This window comes from Phlebotomus papatasi, chromosome 4 (assembly GCF_024763615.1).
Source record: "Phlebotomus papatasi isolate M1 chromosome 4, Ppap_2.1, whole genome shotgun sequence".
Classification (NCBI taxonomy): Eukaryota; Metazoa; Arthropoda; class Insecta; order Diptera; family Psychodidae; genus Phlebotomus; species Phlebotomus papatasi.
This window is the reverse complement of record NC_077225.1, coordinates 3,878,512-3,902,748: the sequence shown is the minus strand read 5'-3', so window position 1 is coordinate 3,902,748 and position 24,237 is coordinate 3,878,512. Positions and strand designations below refer to the sequence as shown.

Here is a 24,237-nt window from a genome sequence, read left to right as displayed (position 1 = left end):
CTAAAATTTATTTTTATTAATTTCACTGGAATTAATATACTTTTAGCTTCTGAAACTATTGTATCATACTTACGCATTGAATATCTTCTGGTTAACGCTACTTTTAACTTATTTACACTAAAATTGTGGACTAAAAACTCGATAATTGGGCAGGCTGATTTTCAGTTTTTTTCTTGTAACATTTTCAGGAATATCTTGATCAATATAAAATTTTGTGGGGATGTAGGTCTAAAATTTCTGCATCCAATGATACCATCTTTTTATACTACTGTAAATAGACTTACAATAAGTCTTCTTCGGAACCGACGAAATTTTCGAGCTGAATATTCTCGAGGATCAGTCTGTGCCTATTTTCGCATTACAATTGGGGGGGAGGGGATTTTATAAAAGCATGCTACCACTTAAGCTATTTATGAAAATATATAAACAATTGGTTGGAGACACTTCATATGCATTCATATGTGCAAGAAAATGACCGTAATATGATCTTCTGTGTGGCGCGTGTTCATTGCATCTAAAGAAGTGGGCAATGGAAAAAATGTCAATGAATGCATTTTTGATTTGTAACGTGAATGATTTACTTTTTTTAATTTGGAGTAAACTGAAGTTGGAATGTGAAATGTGTTATTTTTTTATGATCTTTTTGGATAAAGAAATGTGACAACCCTCTCATCAAAATCCAGAAAAAGTGTACAATTTTAAGAAAATATATTATACTTACAGACTATTTCTTAAGAGCCCATTGATTGTTTATTTGTAGGTAGAGAATAGTACAATCTTAAAGGAAACTTCCAAGTATATTTTTTGGATTACCAACCTCCCAAAAAAGTAAACAATTCAACATAAAATCAAGCAACCAATTTATAATGAACTCCAAAAACATGTAGAAAAAACCATATAAATCTCATTTAATTTTATTTATTTCTTAATATATAGTGTCTACACTAATCTTCATCAAGAAATGGATGAAATAAATTTGATCTATGCATCTGGGGGGGGGGGGGGGTACTCCATTTTTCTCTCCTGTCTTTTATGTATCATCTAGAATTAAAAAAAAGAAACAATGTCTTTCTTTAAAATTGTTCTAAAATATTGTTTTTCATTGGTCAATAGCATGAATTTTCTTTTATTTTATAATAGCATGAATTTTCTTTTATTTTGTGGCCTCTACACACTATTAGAAATTTCTTTAAAAAAAATGCCTTTTTAAGGAAAATTTCTTCTATCCTTGTAGGTGGAAATGTCAGATTTTTTTTTAAAAAAAAAAGGCAATTTTTTACGATAATTGCTTATAATGTGGAGACAGTATTAAAGTGCAGAAATTATATTTATCTTACCTTTGAATTAGCCGAAATAAATTTTTTTGATCCTCTTTCTTGGAGGATTTTCCTGGCAAAATGGACAAGCCTCCACTCTGATGCCGCACGCCTCACATGTTACAGCATGTCCACAATGCAGAAATATAACCTCCACCAACGCAGAGTAGCATACTTTGCAGAGGAGATTTCTTTCTGCTTCGCAGGGTTGATTCTGCTGACCCTCACAGAGGAAAAGGATGCGATTCAAAAGAGGAAGTGATTCATCCTCTATACTGGAGCATGTTAAAATATTTTTTAACAATTCCATCTTCTGTGAGGGTGATAAAATTGGCCCTTCCACCAACTTCTTAAATATCTCCACCTGAAGCAGAGGTATCTCACAGCGATTAAGTAGACTTATCAGATGCCCTGTTGTCTTATTCGCGATGATTAAGTAAATCATCTGAGCGTCACTTTTGTCACTGGCAAACAATCGTGCTAAGTATTCCCGATTTTCTGTCATTTTTTAAAAATTAATTACGCATTCTCAACTAACTTTTTAACAATGAATGTCACTTGAACGCAACAATCTATTTAAATACTTCAATATGACTATTTTTTAGGTATGAATTCCTAAATCAACAATAACAAAAGTGTAAGATTTCAGTTTTTTATTTATAAAACGCACAGAAAATGAGAGAATGATTGATTCAATATTCATATTATCAGCATATTCTCAAATAATCCGTGAGAAAAGCATTACTTATAGAAGCAGATTTTTAACGCATTTCCATTCCTCATTCCTGATGAAGAGAAAATATGGAAAAAGCTAAGCATGCGCTTTTATCGCGCGTGGCTCAGCTAAGCATAAATGGGGAGGGGAGGGGAGGGGGGCAAACAAAAACTTTTGGAAAGATGGACATACTGACATTAATGACAAAATATTATTTGGAATATGTAGAAAATCAATTATTGAGTTTTTTCTGCATAATACTTTCATATTGAATGGTTATCTTCTTCTCCCTTTATCTCCGAGTGACGCTTGAGGAATTCTAATTACAAAGAACTTCCTGGGCTCCCACCAAAATGAGGACAATTCAAAATTAAACAAAACAACCAATTAAAGTAAATTCATTTTCCTGAAGATATTTTTACTTATTTCTTAGTAATAACATAACAATTACATATTTCGTAATAACATACGACTAGAGACAATAATAGATATATGATTAAAATCTTATAAAATACATATTTTGGTAATAAAATTGTTATATCAAACAAATCTAAGTAACTCTAAAATAAAATTAAGATTTATAATAGTAAGAAAAATTATCAACTTAATAAATAATATTTAAAATTTTGAAATGTAAAATTTTAATAACCAAAAGGTAATGAATCGAAATTATTGAAGTCAAAACACGGTAAAGACCTTTAAGAAATCTCCTCTATTTCCTCCTCTTACAACGTTTCGGAGATGGGTTGTCTCCTTCCTCAGGTCCACAATTTGTTATTTGGACAATTTTTAAAAATATTTTCTTTTTCACTTTCAAATAAAAATACAAACTTACATGGGTAGGTATGGGGAAGATTTTGTCAAGGTGCAATTAGCACTACACAATACATGCACTTGGACTTGGACTTTTTTTTCTGCACCAACAAATTCACCATAGGACGGCCTGACACAAAATGATGGACAACAATTTTTCACTCCTCTTCACAGCTGTGGAACTCCTCTTCCCCCCTGTTGCTCCTGGTCCTACATCTCTGTCCTATTCTGTGGAGTAAACCGGAGTAAGCAGAACTGATAGCTTGTGTGTCTGTTTTTCGATTCACGTTTGATGTTTTTGTGAGGTATATATGTAGTGACTCTAGATATTCCAGTTTTTTGTTTTGTTGACATCGGTCTAATATCTCTACCTCATCAAAGTGGAAGTTGTGTCCTCTTTCTCTCGCGTGCGTCACCAGGGCTGTGGCATCATTCCTCTCATCTTCATCCATGCGTTGTTGCCTTATACTTCTCCTGTGTTGGTTCACTCTGTCTTTTAACCGTTGTATTGTTTTTCCCACGTAGATTTTGTTACATTCACAGGGAATTGAGTAAACAACTCTACTGTCCATTAAGGTGTCCAATTTGTCTTTTAAGTTAGTGTGAAGATGGGAATTGTTGTTCGAGCCTTTAAAACAAATTTTAACTTCTTTTATCTCTTGTTGTAGGACTTTTCGTATTAAGTCACTCAGTCTGGGGATATACGTGAGTGAACGATATGTGGCATCTTCCCTTTCCTCAGCTGTTATTGATTGTTGTAAAATATTGTTGGTTTGTGTGGAGTGAACGTTCCACAGTGTGTTGATGAGTTTGCTGGGGAAGCCATTCATTCTGAGTTTTGAGTAGATTATGTTTCTTGTGTTTTCTTCATTGATTGTTGTTAATCTTTGTACACGTTTGATGAGCCCTATTGCTGTCCCTATTTTCTGTTGGAGAGGGTGTTGTGAGTAATAACTCAGCATTCTATCAGATGACATAGGCTTTTTGTACCACATTGTTTTCAGGTGTGAATCCTCTCTGATTACATACGTATCCAGGTATGCCAGACCTCTGCAGAAAAAGTCCAAGTCCAAGTGCATGTATTGTGTAGTGCTAGTTGTACCTTGACAAAATCTTCCCCATACCTACCCATGTAAGTTTTTATTTTTATTTGAAAGTGAAAAAGAAAATATTTTTAAAAATTGTCCAAATAACAAATTGTAGACCTGAAGAAGGAGACAACCCATCTCCGAAACGTTGTAAGAGGAGGAAATAGAGGAGATTTCTTAAAGGTCTTTACCGTGTTTTGACTTCAATAATCCATTGATAGACCGAAAGATCCATTTAAAGAATCGAAATTATCCACACATCTCCTTTTAGAAAATGTGAATTGAGCTTTTTTCTGGTATGACCCTGATGTTAACTGGCAATGTTTCTTCCTGAAAATTCTATCCGAATATTTAACATTTATTTCTTCTTTGTCTCCAAACACTATTGATTTAAGCGCTTCAAAATTTATATCTTGCTCGGTGTGACGATTCATGGTAATTCCTTTAAACACTATCTTATACGAATATGAGTTCGTTGTCGGGGAATAGATTTTTAAACCGTAAGCCTTCGGACCACAGCTTACGTATTCCTCAATGAAAGAACCTTCACCGTAATCTGCGATTTCGTCCGTGAGTTCCCCCAAAAATTTTCCACACTCGAGAGGATTTTCTTCACCAGCGGGTACCAAATAAATAACCGAATCCGTGTCGCAATAGAAGAGATTACGTCCTAATTTGGAAAGGACAGAATACAGCTTTATGCGAGCATTGGTAGTTGTGCAAATACCGACACCGAGATTGACATACTTTGATGGTGGGGGGTCAGCATCAGAAGAATATTTCCATGAAATAAAAATCTGACGTGGTCCAGCCACGTAAAAATCTGTAATCTCGATGTCTTCTGAAGAAAGTAAATTATTTAATTCTTCATTGGTATTGCAAACTGTCGTCTTTGAATGATCCTCTCGCATAATAAATCGACCCCAAAGACTATTGAGGACGATTTTTGACAAAGATCGCACACCTTTATTAACAGATATTATATATAACATTTCAAGGAAAAAGGAACTTTGGCGTAATTTTGAAGAAGATTGGTTAAAAAGTTATTTTTTACTTTCAAATATCTGTATTCACTACACTACAATTAATTCACAAAATTATTTACATGAAAGTTTATGACATTTTCTTACTGATGTAATGTTGCGAAATTCTTTTACCCCTCCCCCCATGAGGAAAAATCCACGGAAGAAAATTCATGCTTACACTTGCAGTTTTTTTCTTTGGATATGAAAATTTGATACTTTTTTTCCTGTCATTGAAAAATACTGTGATATCAAAATTTTCGCTTCAATAACATGTCCAAACAAGATTTGTCAAAAATGGGGTTTTTCTTCTCCACGATCACAAATTTCGTTAGTTTGCTTTTTTTTCTTGAATCTAAATCTACACATTTCGCGATTGACATCGAAATTCGATCTCTTTTTTCCGGTCTATGAAAATATTAGTGGGTATTCAGTCAACTAGATGCAATTTAAAAAAAGAAAAATTTGTAAGTGACAAATCAATTATTTATCGTTTCTGACGTGAATAAATGAATTGTGGTGTTACTCAATATGATTTTTGTATTTTAGATATTTACATAACAAAAAAAATCATCAATTACATTTACTAAGTACGGCACAATGAAAACCGTTAATGTCTGTTGTAAAAGAAAATTTAACGCGGCGAAATTTGATCGTTTTATTTGGGACAATTTTATATCGTGGAGCGAAAAAAAAATGCATACGATGCGATTTTTTATACTATTTAAGTAATTAACATAATGAAAAATCAATCATAGTTTTCTGGATCATATCCGTGACAACTTCTCGATTTTTTTCTGCGAACGACAGTTATTAAAAATCTACGAAAAATGAGTTCTGATGGAATTGATAAGTCTGTGCATGAATCTAAAATTCTAAGTGAATCTGGGCGTAATTATATGAATTTTGCTACTGATACATTGAGTGGAATGATTCTGCACACCAAATCTGTGACTGAGTTAATTGAACTCTTGAGTAATAAACTAAAATGTGATTTGTTTAAAGATATTTTAGAGCAATTGATGGAACTTTTGAAGAAAGGTGGTAAAATGTCAGCAAAGGACAAAAAGAGTTTAATTATGTGTATTAAAAATTTTCCTGACGACAATCTAACTGAAAAAGTGTATGATATTTTATTTGACGAAGAAGTCAACGATGATGGTGAGCCTCCTGCTAAAAAGCGCAAAATTGCAGCCGGGAATGTTCAAGTTGGCTCTGGAATTTCCAACAATTCTAAAGATAGAAATGAACCTAATTCTACAATAGATAATAGTGTAGATTCGAATAATTCGGTTAAAAATGTTGCTGTTGGCGCCGAGGGTAATGCTCAAGATGTTAATAACGATGATGATGAAAATTCAGAAGATGCGGACACTGATGATCAAACCGAGATCGCTGATTCTGAATACTCGGACATGTCTAAGAAAGATAATGTCGGTAGTACTGAAGTGCCATCTTTTAGTGAAAAACAGTTTATAGATATTTTGTCAAAAGTGAAAAACTTTAATGCATTTTTCAAAATCAGTCAATTGGAGATTAATTTTAAACTTAAAAACCCGAGTTCTGACAATGATATTGCATGGTGGAATGGCGCTTTCGATGAAGTATTGGATGTTATACGTAAGGAATCTACACCAGACGACCAAGTGGTGCTCCAGGTATACCTCGTCGACAGTCCCACCACCAGACCAATTTACATCGGAAGACGTCCCGTGAGTTCACCCTCAAAGAGTGCGATTTTTGGGAATTTGGAAAAAGTGCATCAGAGTACCAGTGTTTTCCATAACACGGATATACTAGGAGTTCGCGCTTTTCTGATTCATCCGATGACGGGAAGAGGTCGACACAATATTCCTGCCAGAATGACTGGAGATGATTTACGTCATTACAAGAACAAATCTATCATTGACGTGGATCTTGAGGGGAATTGTCTGCCGATTGCGCTGATTTTTGGTATGACCCTTTTATTAAATGATAAAAATGAAGCCACGAGAATTATTCGAAATTACAAATATGTCCCAAACACATTGATTAAAGATGCCGTAAAATTGGTTACTTCTCTCGGTGTAAAAGTTACAGACGATGGTAAATATAATTTGGACTTGGTGCATAAATTTGAAAAAAAAACATTCATACGAAATTAGAGTTCTAATTTTTGATGATTTGAAAGATGTCAATAGTCGTTTATACTCTTCTAAAAAAACGGAACTAAATAAGGATAAAACTATCAACATATTTTACAATAAAAATGAGCTGCATTTCTTTTGTATTAAAAGTGTTAAAGGGTTTTTTAGATATAATCATCAATGTGGATTATGTGAGTTATTATATAATAATGAACATAGATGTACGGTGGTATGTAAATTTTGCCATTGTAATCCGCCATGTAAATCCACAAAAGATCTTGTGGAATGTTCATCTTGCAACAGGCGATTCAGGGGTAATTCCTGCTACAAAAATCATATCAAAACAGGAGTTTGTCAAAAAATTAAAATTTGTCAAAACTGTTCCCATGTTTTTGAAACAAAAGAACCTCATAAATGTTACAGCCAAAAATGCGAGATTTGTTACAAAAAAGTAACCACCCCTCATTATTGTTTTATTCAGCCGTACAAACTAAAATCTCTACAACATTTTGGCTTAATTTTTTACGATTTCGAATCTGAGTTTATTGATGCGGAGAATGGGTTTTCAAACCACAGAGCTAATCTTTGTGTAGCCAAAGAAGTTTGCCATCTCTGTTACAAATCTTCAGATCAGTCCACAGATTGCAACAATTGTGCTCAAGGCTTTCAAGTTTTTGAAAATTCTGATAATCAAAGCTGCGTGTCTAGATTTCTTGACTTTGTTTTATGTTTCCGTCCCTATCCAATTGCAGTAATTGCTCATAACGCAAAAAGTTATGACGCACAATTTATTTTAGAGGAACTCTGTAAAAGGGATGAGAAACTTTCCCCGATTATATCGGGATGCAAAATTTTAACAATCAAAATTCGCGATATAATATTTTTGGATTCTCTCAGTTTTATCTTTTTCGCGTTGTCTAAATTTTCCTCGAGTTTCGGTTTGCCATCTTGTGAAAAGGGTGAATAATCCCTACAAGTTTAATACGGAGGCAAACAAAAACTATGTAGGAAAATATCCGTCTATTGAAGCCTACGCCATCGATTCAATGTCGGGCGAAAGGTACCAAAGGTTTTTAGAATGGTATGATTCCCATAAGAATGACACATTTAACAATCGTGAAGAACTAGTCCGGTATTGCACTCAAGATGTTAAAATCTTAACTGTAGGGTGCATTAACTTCATGTCGACATTCCTTGAAACTACTGGCATTAATCCTTTTTTGCAGACAGTTACTATTGCTGATGCTGTAATGAAGGTGTATAGGAAGAATTATTTGGTACCAAATACTCTTGCTATTACTCCTAAAAACAATTACAGTTCAACATTTATTAATATGCAAAGCAGAATCGGATTAAAATGGCTGGTATTTTTTAAAAATGACGACAAAATGCGACATACAATATGAAGTTAGGTTAAAAAACTCGCGACTTGTTGCTGATGGTTTTGATGAGTCCTCAAACACTGTTTACAGTTTTGAGGGTTGTTATTACCACGGTCACACATGCATTTTTAATAGGGAATACGTGTGTTCTAATGACCCAAAGGATACCATTCAAAATCGTTATGAAAAAACACTGAATCGATGGCGTAGAATTGAAAGACTTGGGTACAAATTAGTTACTGTGTGGGAATGCGAATTTCGAAAGACTTTAAACAGCGATCCAAAACTTGCAGAAGCAGTTGAAAATCACCCTGATGTCCTTGATGGAGGGTTTGATCCTCGGAGTGCAGTGTACGGTGGTCGAACAGAAGTCTTTAGACTTCATTACAAATGTCGCCCAGGCGATCGGATTTATTATTATGACTTTACGTCATTATATCCCTGGGCGAACAAGTATTCGAAATATTTTGTAGGCCACCCTACAATATTAAAGTCTTTTGTGATTCCAGAGGAAATTTTAATGTATGATGGTATCGCAAAAGTTGAAATCTTGCCACCACGGGTCCAAGTCCAAGTGCATGTATTGTGTAGTGCTAATTGTACCTTGACAAAATCTTCCCCATACCTACCCATGTAAGTTTGTATTTTTATTTGAAAGTGAAAAAGAAAATATTTTTAAAAATTGTCCAAATAACAAATTGTAGACCTGAGGAAGGAGACAACCCATCTCCGAAACGTTGTAAGAGGAGGAAATAGAGGAGATTTCTTAAAGGTCTTTACCGTGTTTTGACTTCAATAATTTCGATTCATTACCTTTTGGTTATTAAAATTTTACATTTCAAAATCTTAAATATTATTTATTAAGTTGATAATTTTTCTTACTATTATAAATCTTAATTTTATTTTAGAGTTACTTAGATTTGTTTGATATAACAATTTTATTACCAAAATATGTATTTTATAAGATTTTAATCATATATCTATTATTGTCTCTAGTCGTATGTTATTACGAAATATGTAATTGTTATGTTATTACTAAGAAATAAGTAAAAATATCTTCAGGAAAATGAATTTACTTTAATTGGTTGTTTTGTTTAATTTTGAATTGTCCTCATTTTGGTGGGAGCCCAGGAAGTTCTTTGTAATTAGAATTCCTCAAGCGTCACTCGGAGATAAAGGGAGAAGAAGATAACCATTCAATATGAAAGTATTATGCAGAAAAAACTCAATAATTGATTTTCTACATATTCCAAATAATATTTTGTCATTAATGTCAGTATGTCCATCTTTCCAAAAGTGTTTGTTTGCCCCCCCTCCCCTCCCCACCCCATTTATGCTTAGCTGAGCCACGCGCGATAAAAGCGCATGCTTAGCTTTTTCCATATTTTCTCTTCATCAGGAATGAGGAATGGAAATGCGTTAAAAATCTGCTTCTAAGTAATGCTTTTCTCACGGATTATTTGAGAATATGCTGATAATATGAATATTGAATCAATCATTCTCTCATTTTCTATGCGATTTATAAAAAAAAAACTGAAATCTTACACTTTTGTTATTGTTGATTTAGGAATTCATACCTAAAAAATAGTCATATTGAAGTATTTAAATAGATTGTTGCGTTCAAGTGACATTCATTGTTAAAAAGTTAGTTGAGAATGCGTAATTAATTTTTAAAAAATGACAGAAAATCGGGAATACTTAGCACGATTGTTTGCCAGTGACAAAAGTGACGCTCAGATGATATACTTAATCATCGCGAATAAGACAACAGGGCATCTGATAAGTCTACTTAATCGCTGTGAGATACCTCTGCTTCAGGTGGAGATATTTAAGAAGTTGGTGGAAGGGCCAATTTTATCACCCTCACAGAAGATGGAATTGTTAAAAAATATTTTAACATGCTCCAGTATAGAGGATGAATCACTTCCTCTTTTGAATCGCATCCTTTTCCTCTGTGAGGGTCAGCAGAATCAACCCTGCGAAGCAGAAAGAAATCTCCTCTGCAAAGTATGCTACTCTGCGTCGGTGGAGGTTATATTTCTGCATTGTGGACATGCTGTAACATGTGAGGCGTGCGGCATCAGAGTGGAGGCTTGTCCATTTTGCCAGGAAAATCCTCCAAGAAAGAGGATCAACAAAATTTATTTCGGCTAATTCAAAGGTAAGATAAATATAATTTCTGCACTTTAATACTGTCTCCACATTATAAGCAATTATCGTAAAAAATTGCCTTTTTAAAAAAAAAAAAAATCTGACATTTCCACCTACAAGGATAGAAGAAATTTTCCTTAAAAAGGCATTTTTTTTAAAGAAATTTCCAATAGTGTGTAGAGGCCATAAAATAAAAGAAAATTCATGCTATTGACCAAAGAAAAACAATATTTTAGAACAATTTTAAAGAAAGACATTGTTTCTTTTTTTAATTCTAGATGATACATAAAAGACAGGAGAGAAAAATGGAGTACCCCCCCCCCCCCCCAGATGCATAGATCAAATTTATTTCATCCATTTCTTGATGAAGATTAGTGTAGACACTATATATTAAGAAATAAATAAAATTAAATGAGATTTATATGGTTTTTTCTACATGTTTTTGGAGTTCATTATAAATTGGTTGCTTGATTTTATGTTGAATTGTTTACTTTTTTGGGAGGTTGGTAATGCAAAAAAATACTTGGAAGTTTCCTTTAAGATTGTACTATTCTCTACCTACAAATAAACAATCAATGGGCTCTTAAAAAATAGTCTGTAAGTATAATATATTTTCTTAAAATTGTACACTTTTTCTGGATTTTGATGAGAGGGTTGTCACATTTCTTTATCCAAAAAGATCATAAAAAAATAACACATTTCACATTCCAACTTCAGTTTACTCCAAATTAAAAAAAGTGAATCATTCACGTTACAAATCAAAAATGCATTCATTGACATTTTTTCCATTGCCCACTTCTTTAGATGCAATGAACACGCGCCACACAGAAGATCATATTACGGTCATTTTCTTGCACATATGAATGCATATGAAGTGTCTCCAACCAATTGTTTATATATTTTCATAAATAGCTTAAGTGGTAGCATGCTTTTATAAAATCCCCTCCCCCCCCCCAATTGTAATGCGAAAATAGGCACAGACTGATCCTCGAGAATATTCAGCTCGAAAATTTCGTCGGTTCCGAAGAAGACTTATTGTAAGTCTATTTACAGTAGTATAAAAAGATGGTATCATTGGATGCAGAAACCTTAGACCTACATCCCCACAAAATTTTATATTGATCAAGATATTCCTGAAAATGTTACAAGAAAAAAACTGAAAATCAGCCTGCCCAATTATCGAGTTTTTAGTCCACAATTTTAGTGTAAATAAGTTAAAAGTAGCGTTAACCAGAAGATATTCAATGCGTAAGTATGATACAATAGTTTCAGAAGCTAAAAGTATATTAATTCCAGTGAAATTAATAAAAATAAATTTTAGCTGTCAAACTTTAAACCTCTCTCCTGAAAAGTTGAATTTTAGCCTTACAATAGTCTTCTTCGGAACCGACGATTTGACGGTAAAAGATAAGCCCGGACTATCATACATTTTCAGTTCTTCTGTTAACCTTCTAACAGGAAAGACCGCCTCCAGGCGGTCTTCACAAAAATCACATTTACAGCGATTACAAAGTTTTTATTTATTTAAAAGTGCTACAGTGTTCTCGGTAGTAATCTTGCTAACATCTTTTGAAAGTTTGAAGTCGTTTTTGACTCTTCGTTTAGTTGCTATCCCCAGTTTTGTGTGACAGGTCAGAGAAAATCAACAAAAAATATTTGTGCAAGCAAACGCATTTCCATAAAAATACCGATTTACAGTTATCTGATTAAAGTAAATTAATTTTTACTGGAAGATATGTCGTTCTAATTTGTGTATTTTATTTTAAAAAAAATGAAAAAAGTAAAAATGTGAATTTTAGAAGCAAAAAACAGTTTCAAAAAATTTTTATATTTTCTCACCTAGTACCTAAACTAAAAGAGATAATGAAGAATCGATGGTTTTTTCGACTTTATTGGATCATAATTATCCTAGAAAACATTGTTTTACAACTGTTTTTTCGCATATCAAAGAAAACACTGTTAGAGGGTTAGTTTCCTCACACCACTTCACACTTATCCCGCTCGCAATATAGGAGATCATATTTCGGTTATTCCACGAGTAGACAGATAAGAATGCATAGGAAGCACCTTTGATCAAGAGTTTGTATATTCCCAAATAGCTTAGTGGTAGCGTACGTGTCTCTCAATCGTAAGGTCCCGAGATCGAGACCATGTCAGGGCAAATCTTTTTCATGTACATTATAAAGGGAGAAAAAATGAAGTGATCAAAGGGGTTAGGAAAAAATTAAATAAATAAAAGAAGAGATGGCGCCGAGAAAAAAATTCTAAATATGAATAGTAGATGGCATTCGGACATTAATTTACAGAATTCATTAAATTACAAAAATAATGCGTCATCAAAAATAGCACGTCATCAGAAATGAAACGTCCAAAATTACGTCATCAGAAAGTGTGGCGTCATCAAAAGACGTTGCGTCATAAAAAATGTTAGGTGAGGTCATGATTCAAGGGTGACGTCACATACAAAGGTCATTGAACTCCGTCAGTGGTATGATGTCATCACTGAGCACCTTGCAGAGACACAGTTTGTTTACATTTTGGTTTGTTTTTGTTTTGAATCGTGCGCAATGTATACTACTTAAACTTAAATACGCAAATAGTTTGGAAAAACAATAAATTTTAGAGATTGAATTGTATAAAAAAGTTAATATAATTATGTCCTTAGCGAAAGACATTCTCAGAAAATTTGTTTTGTTATAAGATTTCATAAATTATCTTTTAGAATTCCTTAACTGATTCCTTCGTTCAGAATTTTTAATTAAATCATTAGGAGTTTTATCCATAGTATTATTTTCTTTGCGTCGAAATTACCGTTTACGAATTTCAAAATTGTTTTTCAAATTAATTTTTTTGTAGGTGATGGAGACTTCTTTCTGTCTTTGTTTGAGAATGTGTGTGTGATTATCAAACGGTTTTTGTAGAAAGGAAGTATTTTCAAAATGAAACTAAATTTCCTTCAGGTTATCAATTACCCATGTACTAAAATTTTATAAGATTTTATTAATTTGAAAGAATTTGTCGTTTAATTGAAATTTTCGATTGATTTAAAATATTTTTTATTTTGTTTTTATCAAATTTGAATTTAATTGCTTCTTAGTTAGTGGGACGGGGGAAATATTCACCTGTAAAAGTGTTCAAGCATGCATGAATGTCCGTGAATGATTGGGAGTGATTCTCGTGAGTTATTCTAACATGTATCAATTGGTAAAGATAAATTTGTATGAGTGTCTGGTCTCTTGTGGATGAATGGTGATAAATCTTGAGAATGATTGTTACATGTAAGTACAGAGAGATTAGTTTATTCGGCTCTAAGCGAGGAAAACTTTTTTCTCTCTGTTCTTTGCACCAAAGATGTGCTCAATCCACGAGGTGACCACGAGGTGGAAAGAAAAGTCCTATTTTTTCCTTCACCAACTTGTATTTCCCAAATTTTTTAATCTATTTCCTACTTCAATTCCACTTGGTTTCTATCTACACAACTTCTTAACACCCTAACTAACAAATTTTGCACAAATTTTTAATTTTAATTGTAACTTGCCACAAGGAAATGTTCACTCGTCTCATTAGTAGCCAAAAGTGGAGATCACACAAAAAAGACCGGGAGATTCTGTTATTTAATGATTTTTCTCAATTCAATGATGTAGTTTGATAACAGAATGTTGCCTGCACTTCTTTCGCTCACTTTTAAATGCTCTCTTTTGAATTCTCTCGTGCGTTATTTTGAAAAAGCGCGAACAGTTCGGATTCTGGGTTTATCCACAGGATGACCATCCCCAGAATTGTTCTGGCCACGGATTCTTCTTCTTCTTCTCTATATTTTCTCTAGAAATGTTCGGATTCTGGGTTCATCCACAGGATGACCATCCCCAGAATTGTTCTGGCCACGGATTCTTCTTCTTCTTCTCTATATTTTCTCTAGAAATGTTCGGATTCTGGGTTTATCCACAGGACGACCATGCCCAGAATTGTTCTGGCCAGGGATTCTTCCTCTTCTTTTTCATTTTTCTTCCAGAACTGTTCGGATTCTGGGTTCATCCACAGGATGATCATCCCCAGAATTGTTCTGGACAGAGATTCTTCTTCTTCTTCTTCATTTTTCCTCCATAACTGTTCGGATTCTGGGTTCATCCACAGGATGACTATCCCCAGAATTGTTCTGGCCAGGGATTCTTCTTCTTCTTTATTTTTCTTAAAGAACTGTTCGGATTCTGGGTTCATCCACAGGACGACCATCCCCAGAATTGTTCTGGCCAGGGATTCTTCTTCTTCTTCTTCATTTTTCTTCCAGAACTGTTCGGATTCTGGGTTCATCCACAGGATGATCATCCCCAGAATTGTTCTGGACAGGGATTCTTCTTCTTCTTCTTCTTCATTTTTCCTCCAGAACTGTTCGGATTCTGGGTTCATCCACAAGATGACCATCCCCAGAATTGTTCTGGACAAGGATTCTTCTTCTTCTTCTCTATTTTTCCTCCAGAACTGCTCGGATTATGGGTTCATCCACATGATGACCATCCCCAGAATTGTTCTGGACAGGGATTCTTCTTCTTCATTTTTCCTCGAGAGCTGTTCGGATTATGGGTTCATCCACAGGATGACCATCCCCAGAATTGTTCTGGACAGGGATTCTTCTTCTTCTTCTTCATTTTTTCTCCAGAACTGTTCGGATTCTGGGTTCATCCACATGATGACCATCCCCAGAATTGTTCTGGACAGGGATTCTTTTTCTTCATTTTTCCTCGAGAGCTGTTCGGATTATGGGTTCATCCACAGGATGACCATCCCCAGAATTGTTCTGGACAGGGATTCTTCTTCTTCTTCTCTATATTTTCTCCAGAACTGTTCGGATTCTGGGTTCATCCACATGATGACCATCCCCAGAATTGTTCTGGCCAGGGATTCTTCTTCTTCTTCTTCATTTTTCTTCCAGAACTGCTCGGATTATGGGTTCATCCACATGATGACCATCCCCAGAATTGTTCTGGACAGGGATTCTTCTTCTTCATTTTTCCTCGAGAGCTGTTCGGATTATGGGTTCATCCACAGGATGACCATCCCCAGAATTGTTCTGGACAGGGATTCTTCTTCTTCATTTTTCCTCGAGAGCTGTTCGGATTATGGGTTCATCCACAGGATGACCATCCCCAGAATTGTTCTGGACAGGGATACTTCTTCTTCTTTTTCATTTTTTCTCCAGAACTGTTCAGATTCTGGGTTCATCCACATGATGACCATCCCCAGAATTGTTCTGGACAGGGATTCTTCTTCTTCTTCTTCTTCATTTTTCTTCCAGAACTGTTTGGATTCTGGGTTCATCCACAGCATGATCATTCAAGGAATAGTTCTGGCCGGAGATTCTTCTTCTTCTCTATATTTCCTCCAGAACTGTTCGGGATCTGTGTTCATCCACATGATGACCATCCCAGAATTGTTCTGGACTGGGATTCTTTTTGTTCTTCTTCATTTTTCTTCCAGAACTGTTCGGATTCTGGGTTCATCCACAGGATGATCATCCCCAGAATTGTTCTGGACAGGGATTCTTCTTCTTCTTCTTCTTCATTTTTCCTCCAGAACTGTTCGGATTCTGGGTTCATCCTCAGGATGACCATCCCCAGAATTGTTCTGGCCACGGATTCTTCTTCTTCTTTATTTTTCTTCCAGAACTGTTCGGATTCTGGGTTCATCCACAGGATGACCATCCCCAGAATTGTGCTGGCCAGAGATTTTTCTTCTTCTTCATTTTTCTTCCAGAACTGTTCGGATTCTGGCTCCATCCACAGGATGACCATCCCCAGAATTGTTCTGGTCAGGTATTCTTCTTGTTCTTCTTCATTTTTCTGCCAGAATTGTTCGGATTCTGGGTTCATCCACAGGATAACCATCCCCAGAATTGTTCTGGCCAGGGATTCTTCTTCTTCTTCTTCTTCATTTTTCTTCCAGAACTGTTCGGATTCTGGGTTCATCCACAGGATGATCATTCAAAGTATTGTACTGGCCGGGGATTCTTCTTCTTCTTCTTCTTCTTCTTCATTTTTCTTCCAGAACTGTTCGGAATCTGGGTTCATCCATATGATGACCATCCCCAGAATTGTTCCGGACTGGGATTCTTCTTCTTCTTCTTCATTTTTCTTCCAGAACTGTTCGGATTCTGGGTTCATCCGCAGGATGATCATCCCCAGAATTGTTCTTGACTGGGATTCTTCTTGTTCTTATCCTCTATTTTTTCTTCCAGAACTGTTCGGAGACCGGGTTCATCCACATGATGATCATCCCCAGAATTGTTCTGGACAGGGATTCTTTTTCTTATCTATTTTTTGTCCGAAACTGTTCGGATTCTGAGTTCATCCACAGGAAGATCATCACCAGAATTGTTCTGGACAGGGATTTTTCGTCTTCTTCTTCATTTTTCTTCCAGAACTGTTCGGATTTTGGGTTCATCCACAGGATGATCATCCCCAGAATTGTTCTGGCCAGGGATTCTTCTTTTTCTTCTCTATTTTTCCTCCAGAACTGCTCGGATTATTGGTTCATCCACAGGACGACCATCTCCAGAATTGTTCTGGACAGGGATTCTTCTTCCTCTTCTTCATTTTTCTTCCAGAACTGTTCGGATTCTTGGTTCATCCACAGGATGATCATCCCCAGAATTGTTCTGGCCAGGGATTCGTCTTCTTCTTCTTCATTTTTCTTCCAGAATTGTTCGGATTCGTGGTTAATCCACAGGATGGCCATCCGCAGAATTGTTCTGGACAGGGATTCTTCTTCTTCTTCTTCATTTTTCTTCCAGAACTGTTCGGATTCTGGGTTCATACAAAGGATGACCATCTCCAGAATTATTCTGGCCAGGAGTTCTTCTTCTTCTTCTTCATTTTCGATATAATATAAATGCATGGATTTTTGACCTGGTTCAGATTTATTCAATTGTATTCACAGACGACGTGAATACAATTGAATAAATCTGAACCAGGTCAAAAATCCGAGCATTTATATTATATCAACTTTGAATTGACCGAATTTTATCGAAAATTCTTCATTTTCCTTCCAGAGCTGTTTGGATTCTGGGTTCATCCACAGGATGACCATCCCCAGAATAGTTCTGGACAGGGATTCTTCTTCTCCTTCTTATTCATTTTTCTTCCAGAACTGTTCGGATTCTGGGTTCGTCTACATGATGACCATTTTGGCAAAAAATTATTCTAATATTCGTCTATGCCAAGGACAAGTATACCTAATTAAAAAACACTTCATACCCCGTAGACAGTGGAGCCGAAAGTAAATATTGTAAAATGTCGCAGATAAAATTAAACATCTAGGGTCCGATGAACTTCTGTTGCACAGTTAACCCCTATTGATACTTTTGTCAAAATGTTGAAAATTATTGAATGTTTCTTGTAAATTATAAGTAATATAACGTTTTTTCTGTAATATACCTTTTACTATAAACAGATATGTTCAAATTTCATATCCCAAATGGTACAGAGTAGGGTGTCAATAGGTGGTGACACGAGTTCTTAAAGTGTTAATAGACGTTCCTTTCACCCTGTACACCTAAGTTGTAAAGGAGATTGGACAGCCGAATGTGTATCGGTGTTATCTGGTTATATATCGGTGTTCCTGTCGCAATTACTCCAGTAGAATCGCAGTTCTGCGGCGATCCAGAATGATCGAAAACGTAGAAAAACGAATCTGGGGATTTTTTCTCGTATTTCGTTCGCTTCGCATCAGGTTTAGTAAAAGAGTATCTTATTTTGAATCAATTACACTATGCAACAAATTGACAACTTTTTTCTGTCTCAGAGGTCTCACATGGTACGTTTGATAGAGTCGAGTCTCCTGATTAAGAATATGGTTTTGGTTTTGCTCAATCACGGCACAATTTTTTTTTTAATACTTTTATATTTTTTCTGCTTTGCCTTACATTATCCTTTATATCACAGGTTCTAGCGAACAGAATTTAAAAAGTGTAGGTCTGTTGGAAAGTTCATTAATTGTGCTTCAATTTTGAACATTACAAAAAACTTTGTAAAACCACTCCTTCAGTGTGTAAAATTGGAGTTTTTCTAAGAATTACAGAAAAAATGGTCTTAAAGTGAGGTTTTAAAAATTTGTATAAAATAAACTAAACAAAATATTAAAAATCCATTGACACTAGGCGATAGGCAACACTCAGGACTACAATTTTGTTCATAGAAGACATCGCGCTATAATCATTCTAAATGCCTCATTTGTTGGTTTTTGTCATTTTCCGAAAATATGAAATATCTATTTTAGAGCAAATTCCCTAAAGATAACTGAGAAAATATCTTTTAAAACTTACGTGAAACATACCTAAAAGTTGAGATTCTTCTTTAAATTGATCGGGGGACCATCAACATAATTTTCATTTACATCCCAAATCAACCCTCAATACGAAGCTCTCAGTTTACCTTTTAAGAATAGAAATTTTGTTTCTGTTTATTTCTATCCATCCATCTAATACTATTTCTAGTAGAGGTTAATTTTAAGTGAAAGTACGATCTAAAGTCATTGAAATATGTTCGCGAAATGTCCGCTGATACTTTTTCTACTTATAATAAAAGAGCATCCCAAAAGGAGTTTAGGGGATTTTTCTTGCGGCTGAATGTTGATTGGGGATAGAAATGAAAATTATGTTGATGGTCCCCCGATCAATTTAAAGAAGAATATCAACATTTAGGTATGTTTCACGTAAGTTCTAAAAGATATTTTATCAGTTATCTTTAGGGAATTTGCTCTAAAATAGGTATTTCATATTTTTGGAAAATGACAAAAACCAACAAATGAGGCATTTAGAGTGATTATAGCGCGATGTCTTCTATGAACAAAATTGTAGTCCTAAATGGTGCCTATCGTCTGGTGTCAATGGATTTTTATTATTTTGTTTAGTTTATTTTATACAATTTTTTACAACCTCACTCAAAGACCATTTTTTCGGTAATTCTTAGTGAAACTTCAATTTTACACACTGAAGGAGTGGTTTTACAAAGTTTTTTGTAAGGTTCAAAATTGAAGCACAATTAATGACCTTTCCAATGGACCCACACTTTTTAAATTCTGTTCGCTAGAACCTGTGATATAAAGGATAATGTAAGGCAAAGCAGAAAAAATATAAAAGAATTAATAAAAATAATTGTGACGTGATTGTGCAAAACCAAAACCATATTCTTAATCAGGAGACTCGACTCTATCAAAAGTACCGAGTGAGACTTCTGAGACAAAAACCGTGTTGCATAGTGTAATTGATTCAAAATAAGATACTCTTCTACTAAACCTGGGTTGAAATGATAACTCTCTCGAATTGTCCCATCGCTAGTGTCGAGTGTCGATTATGGGCGATCGAGATGATGACTTACATTTTTTGTCGCTACTGTCGATAATTCTCGCCACTAATTTATCGACACCTCTAGAGCAGTCGATTTGTACCCTTGAAGTGCAATATAGTGAATATTTTGCATTTTTCTAGTAAGTAATTACTTTTTTTATACTTTTAATTTATCTTTATTAAATGTTGTTAGTAGTAATATAGTTTGCGGGACATTTTATTCATCTTTGGCTCATCATAAAATATGGAATTGATGGAATAATCTTAGCCAAATTGAATGGGGAAATTGTATTGTGTTGATTGTGTTTAACCAAACACACAATTATGCTTGCACCCACCAGGAAAGCCTCATCCTATGAAGTAGCTGTACTTGGTAATTAAAGTTGCAATGTTTGAGAAACTATTCAGAAAGTGGACGCACAAGTTTTCATGGATTTCTTGTGGTTAAATGAAATTTATCCAGCAGGAACTCGTTAGTTCTTGAAGATGACCACAGATTTGTCAACGTTCTTCGGAGTTTCAGCTGTGCCTGGACAACTATAAAACATCACAATCCAACAAGAATACATGCACTGATTGAGCAAAGAAGGCCATCATTCCTGAAATTCCTGGAACCATTTCCTCAATAGAAGCAGTGCAGCAAATCCTCGAGAGTCAGTTAATTTGTTAGAATCTAAGGCAAATAAAAAAGATATGTGTAAAGTAAATAGATAGATTTTTATATAAATGAAAATTCTTTGCTTACACATCTTCCGGAAGCTCCAAAGATTCGTTTTCAGCCCACAATTCTTGCGTCTTTTTGCTCAAAATGAATGTTGAGCTTTCCCAATTCCACACTTTCCATTAAAGGTAATTTCTATGTTCATTTTGTTAACTTAAAATCAATTAAATCACTGAAAGAACTTCGATTGCAAAATCAAAACAAGCGAGAGTGAGGTTATGTTGCACTGTCGCAAAGTGTCACAATAACGAGTCGACAATGTGGAAAGAGCCGACACTCATTTCATCTCATCATTTGGATCTAACGATACTAGAGATTCGATAGTGTCGAATCGATACTAGCGATAGCCAAAGTCATCATTTCACCCCTGATGCGAAGCGAGCGAAATACAAGAAAAAATCCCCAGATTCGTTTTTCTACTTTTTCGATCATTCCGGATCGCCGCAGAACTGCGATTCTACTGGAGTAATTGCGACAGAAACACCGATACATAACCAGGTCACACCTATACACATTCGGCTGTTTAATCTACTTTAGAACGTAGGTGTATAGATGCTTAATTTTATCTGAGACACTTTAAAATATTTACTTTCGGCTCCACTGTCCACGGGGTTTGAAGTTTTTTTTTTCATGAGGTATACCAGTCTTTGGTTTAGACGAATATTAAAATGATTTTTTGCCAAATTTTAATACATTTTGATTGATCCTGCTCGATTAGGAGGTCTGGGAGGGGTGGTGGAGTCGCTATATATATCTCGGACAATTTTGTGGCATCAGTTAATTCTTCTGGTCAAATGGGATCAATGGAGTACCTATCCCTGACTGTCTCCCATTCGAACTCTTCCTTCGCATTCATTATTTGCGTTTGCTAACTTCCGCCTCCCGTTAGATCTGCTGAACCACTTGTTGAATTATTTGATCTTCTTGCACCTTTTGGTTGCTACTTTATTCTGGGAGATTTCAATGTTAATCTTCTCGCACCTTTTGGTTGCTACTTTATTCTGGGAGATTTCAATGTTAATCTTCTCGAGCCAAGTCGCCTATGTACAGATTTACTCTCTACCTTTCGTATTTTCTCCCTCAGCCACATACCCTTCTCTGCGACTCGTGGTCGCTCCTTGCTTGATTTGGCGCTACTGCTTGATGATTGTCATCAGTTGCTCCGGTCTTATGGTCAGCAGGCTCTTCCGGGTGTTTCTGATCATGATTTGATTGAGTTCTCCTTCAGTATGCCAAAGGTAGACAAGTCAAACCGTTACCGTTTTATGAGAGATCTCAAGCGAGTTGACACTGATTCCCTACTTCGGGCAGCTGCTGCTATAGATTGGCAGTCTGTTAATCTCTTGCCGTCGGTCAATGATCGGGCCGAGTTGCTGAGTGGTCTCTTGGGCTCTTTGTTTGAGTCCCATGTTTCCTTCAGAAGGGTACTGTTGCGTAATCCCAGGACCCCTTGGATGCGTCCATGCATTCTGAGGGCGATTCAGGATCGCGATAGGGCCTACAGGGAGTGGAGGAGCTCCGGTCAGTCTTCTCACTGGTCTGCTTTTAAAGTTCTTCGTAACAAAGTGAAAACTTTGATTCGCGATGCGAAGTCCAATTACTATCACGGTCAGCTGAACCCATCGCAGGATCCTGCGGTATTGTGGCGCAACTTGGGCCGTCTTGGTCTAAAGAGGACTTCACACTCAGCTGAAGCTGATCCTAATGCGCTTAATTCATTTTTCTGCTCAGCCACTCCGCGTCAAGATTGCCCTTATCCTCCTCATCTTTTTACAGATACTCCGGTGATTGAATTTAATTTTCAGTGCGTGCTCTCACACGTAGTCCTTTCGGCTATACAGCGAGTCAAATCTTCTGCAGTTGGGGTTGATGGAATCTCTCTCGATTTCATCCGCTTGATTCTTCCAGTCATACTTCCATGTCTGACAGATCTCGTCAATTTTGCCATCACATCTTCTCCTTTCCCACTTTCTTGGAAAAGAGCTGTGGTGGTTCCCATCCCTAAAGTTTCTGCGCCCTCCGCTGTTTCTGACTTCAGGCCAATTACTATCCTGCCTGCGCTGTCAAAGCCCCTCGAGATCATCCTTCTGGATCAGATGACTGCACATCTGGAACGTAACAACCTCCTGTGTGAATTTCAGTCTGATTTTCGAAAGAATCACAGTACTGTCTCGGCTCTCCTTAGAATCAATCATGATATTGCTTGGGCTTTGGATAGAGCCATGTTTAGCGTTCTGGTCCTTTTGGACTTCTCTAAGGATTTTGATAGCATTTCACACTCCCTTCTCTGTAACAAGCTTCAGGGACTCTTCGGTTTCTCTACGGTGTCCGTCCGTCTTATACAATCCTACCTTGCATCTAGATCTCAATTTGTAAGGTCTGGTCATTCAACCTCGTCTGCCCTCGATCTTACTCGCGGCGTTCCCCAGGGTATCATTTTTGGACCTATTCTTTTCTCTCTTTTCATTAATGATCTCCCGCAGGTTCTCAGATATTGTGGGTACCATTTGTATGCACACGATCTTCAGATTTACTGCTCTGGCGATCCATTAAATTCATCTCACGCGTTGGATGCTGTGAATGATGATTTGGAGAGGATCTCACACTGGGCCGACAATAATGGTCTGGTCCTGAATGCGAGAAAGTCGCAGGCACTTCTGGTGCACTCAAGAGGAAGAAACCCAATCTCCTTTCAACTTTTCCTTTCGGATGAAGAGATTCCACTCTCCTCCAAGGTGAAAAATCTAGGTGTCATATTTAATGACACACTGACTTGGTCGGATCACGTAGCTGAGATTTGCCGCAAGGTTTTTCTCACTTTGAGAACTTTACGACGGTACCAAACTTTTACACTCCGAGAAACCAGATTGCTTCTGGTTAGAGCACTTATTGTGCCATTTTTCACCTAAGGGTGCGAGTTGTTCTTCAGAGCACATGCTGAGGAACACAGTCGTCTGAGACTTGCATTTAATTCATGTCTGCGCTATGTCTTCGGACTTCGCAAATATGATCATGTGTCCGCATATGGTGATTCCATACTCGGTCTTCCACTACCCGGTTATCTCGATACCCGTGTGGTGGATTTCATTTCCAGGATTCTTTCGACTGGTAGGCCGCGGTACCTTACGGAGCTTGTGGTTGCTGGATCATCTTCCAGGTCTTCGTGTCTCCGTGTGCCTGGTTCAGGGAGTCGTAAATTTCGCAACTCCATATTTGTGGAGGGTGTCATTCTCTGGAATGCCTTGCCTAGGGAGCGAAAGAGGGGGCTTATCTTGAGTCATGTGGCCTCCATTCACAACTCGTCCTAACCAATTGTATAGGGCCAATTTTGTTCAGAGGACAGTTTGTCCTAAGTCTATTAAATAAATTGAATTGAATTGAATTGAATTTTTCAAATAACTCTGGAAAAATTCATGAAAAGTTGAATTCATATTGAACGAGATTTTTCGAGTTTACAATTTGTTCGGGTATTCAGAAAAAATTCACGAAAATTTCCAAAATCTCCAAAAATCATATTAACGCTGCTCTTATGATTTATGTTAGTTTTTATATTAAGTGATCAC

At 36.1% G+C, this 24,237-nt stretch overlaps 1 protein-coding gene across 1 annotated transcript; it reads left to right on the top strand.

Annotated features, from left to right (window-relative positions):
* The first annotated feature begins 21,477 nt into the window (after positions 1-21,477).
* LOC129808549 (uncharacterized) lies at positions 21,478-23,982 on the top strand. The gene is made up of 4 exons (XM_055858328.1): positions 21,478-21,482; positions 21,564-23,046; positions 23,158-23,510; positions 23,604-23,982. The coding sequence occupies exons 1-4, from the start codon at positions 21,478-21,480 to the stop codon at positions 23,980-23,982; spliced, it is 2,220 nt and encodes a 739-aa protein (XP_055714303.1).
* Positions 23,983-24,237: the final 255 nt, after the last annotated feature.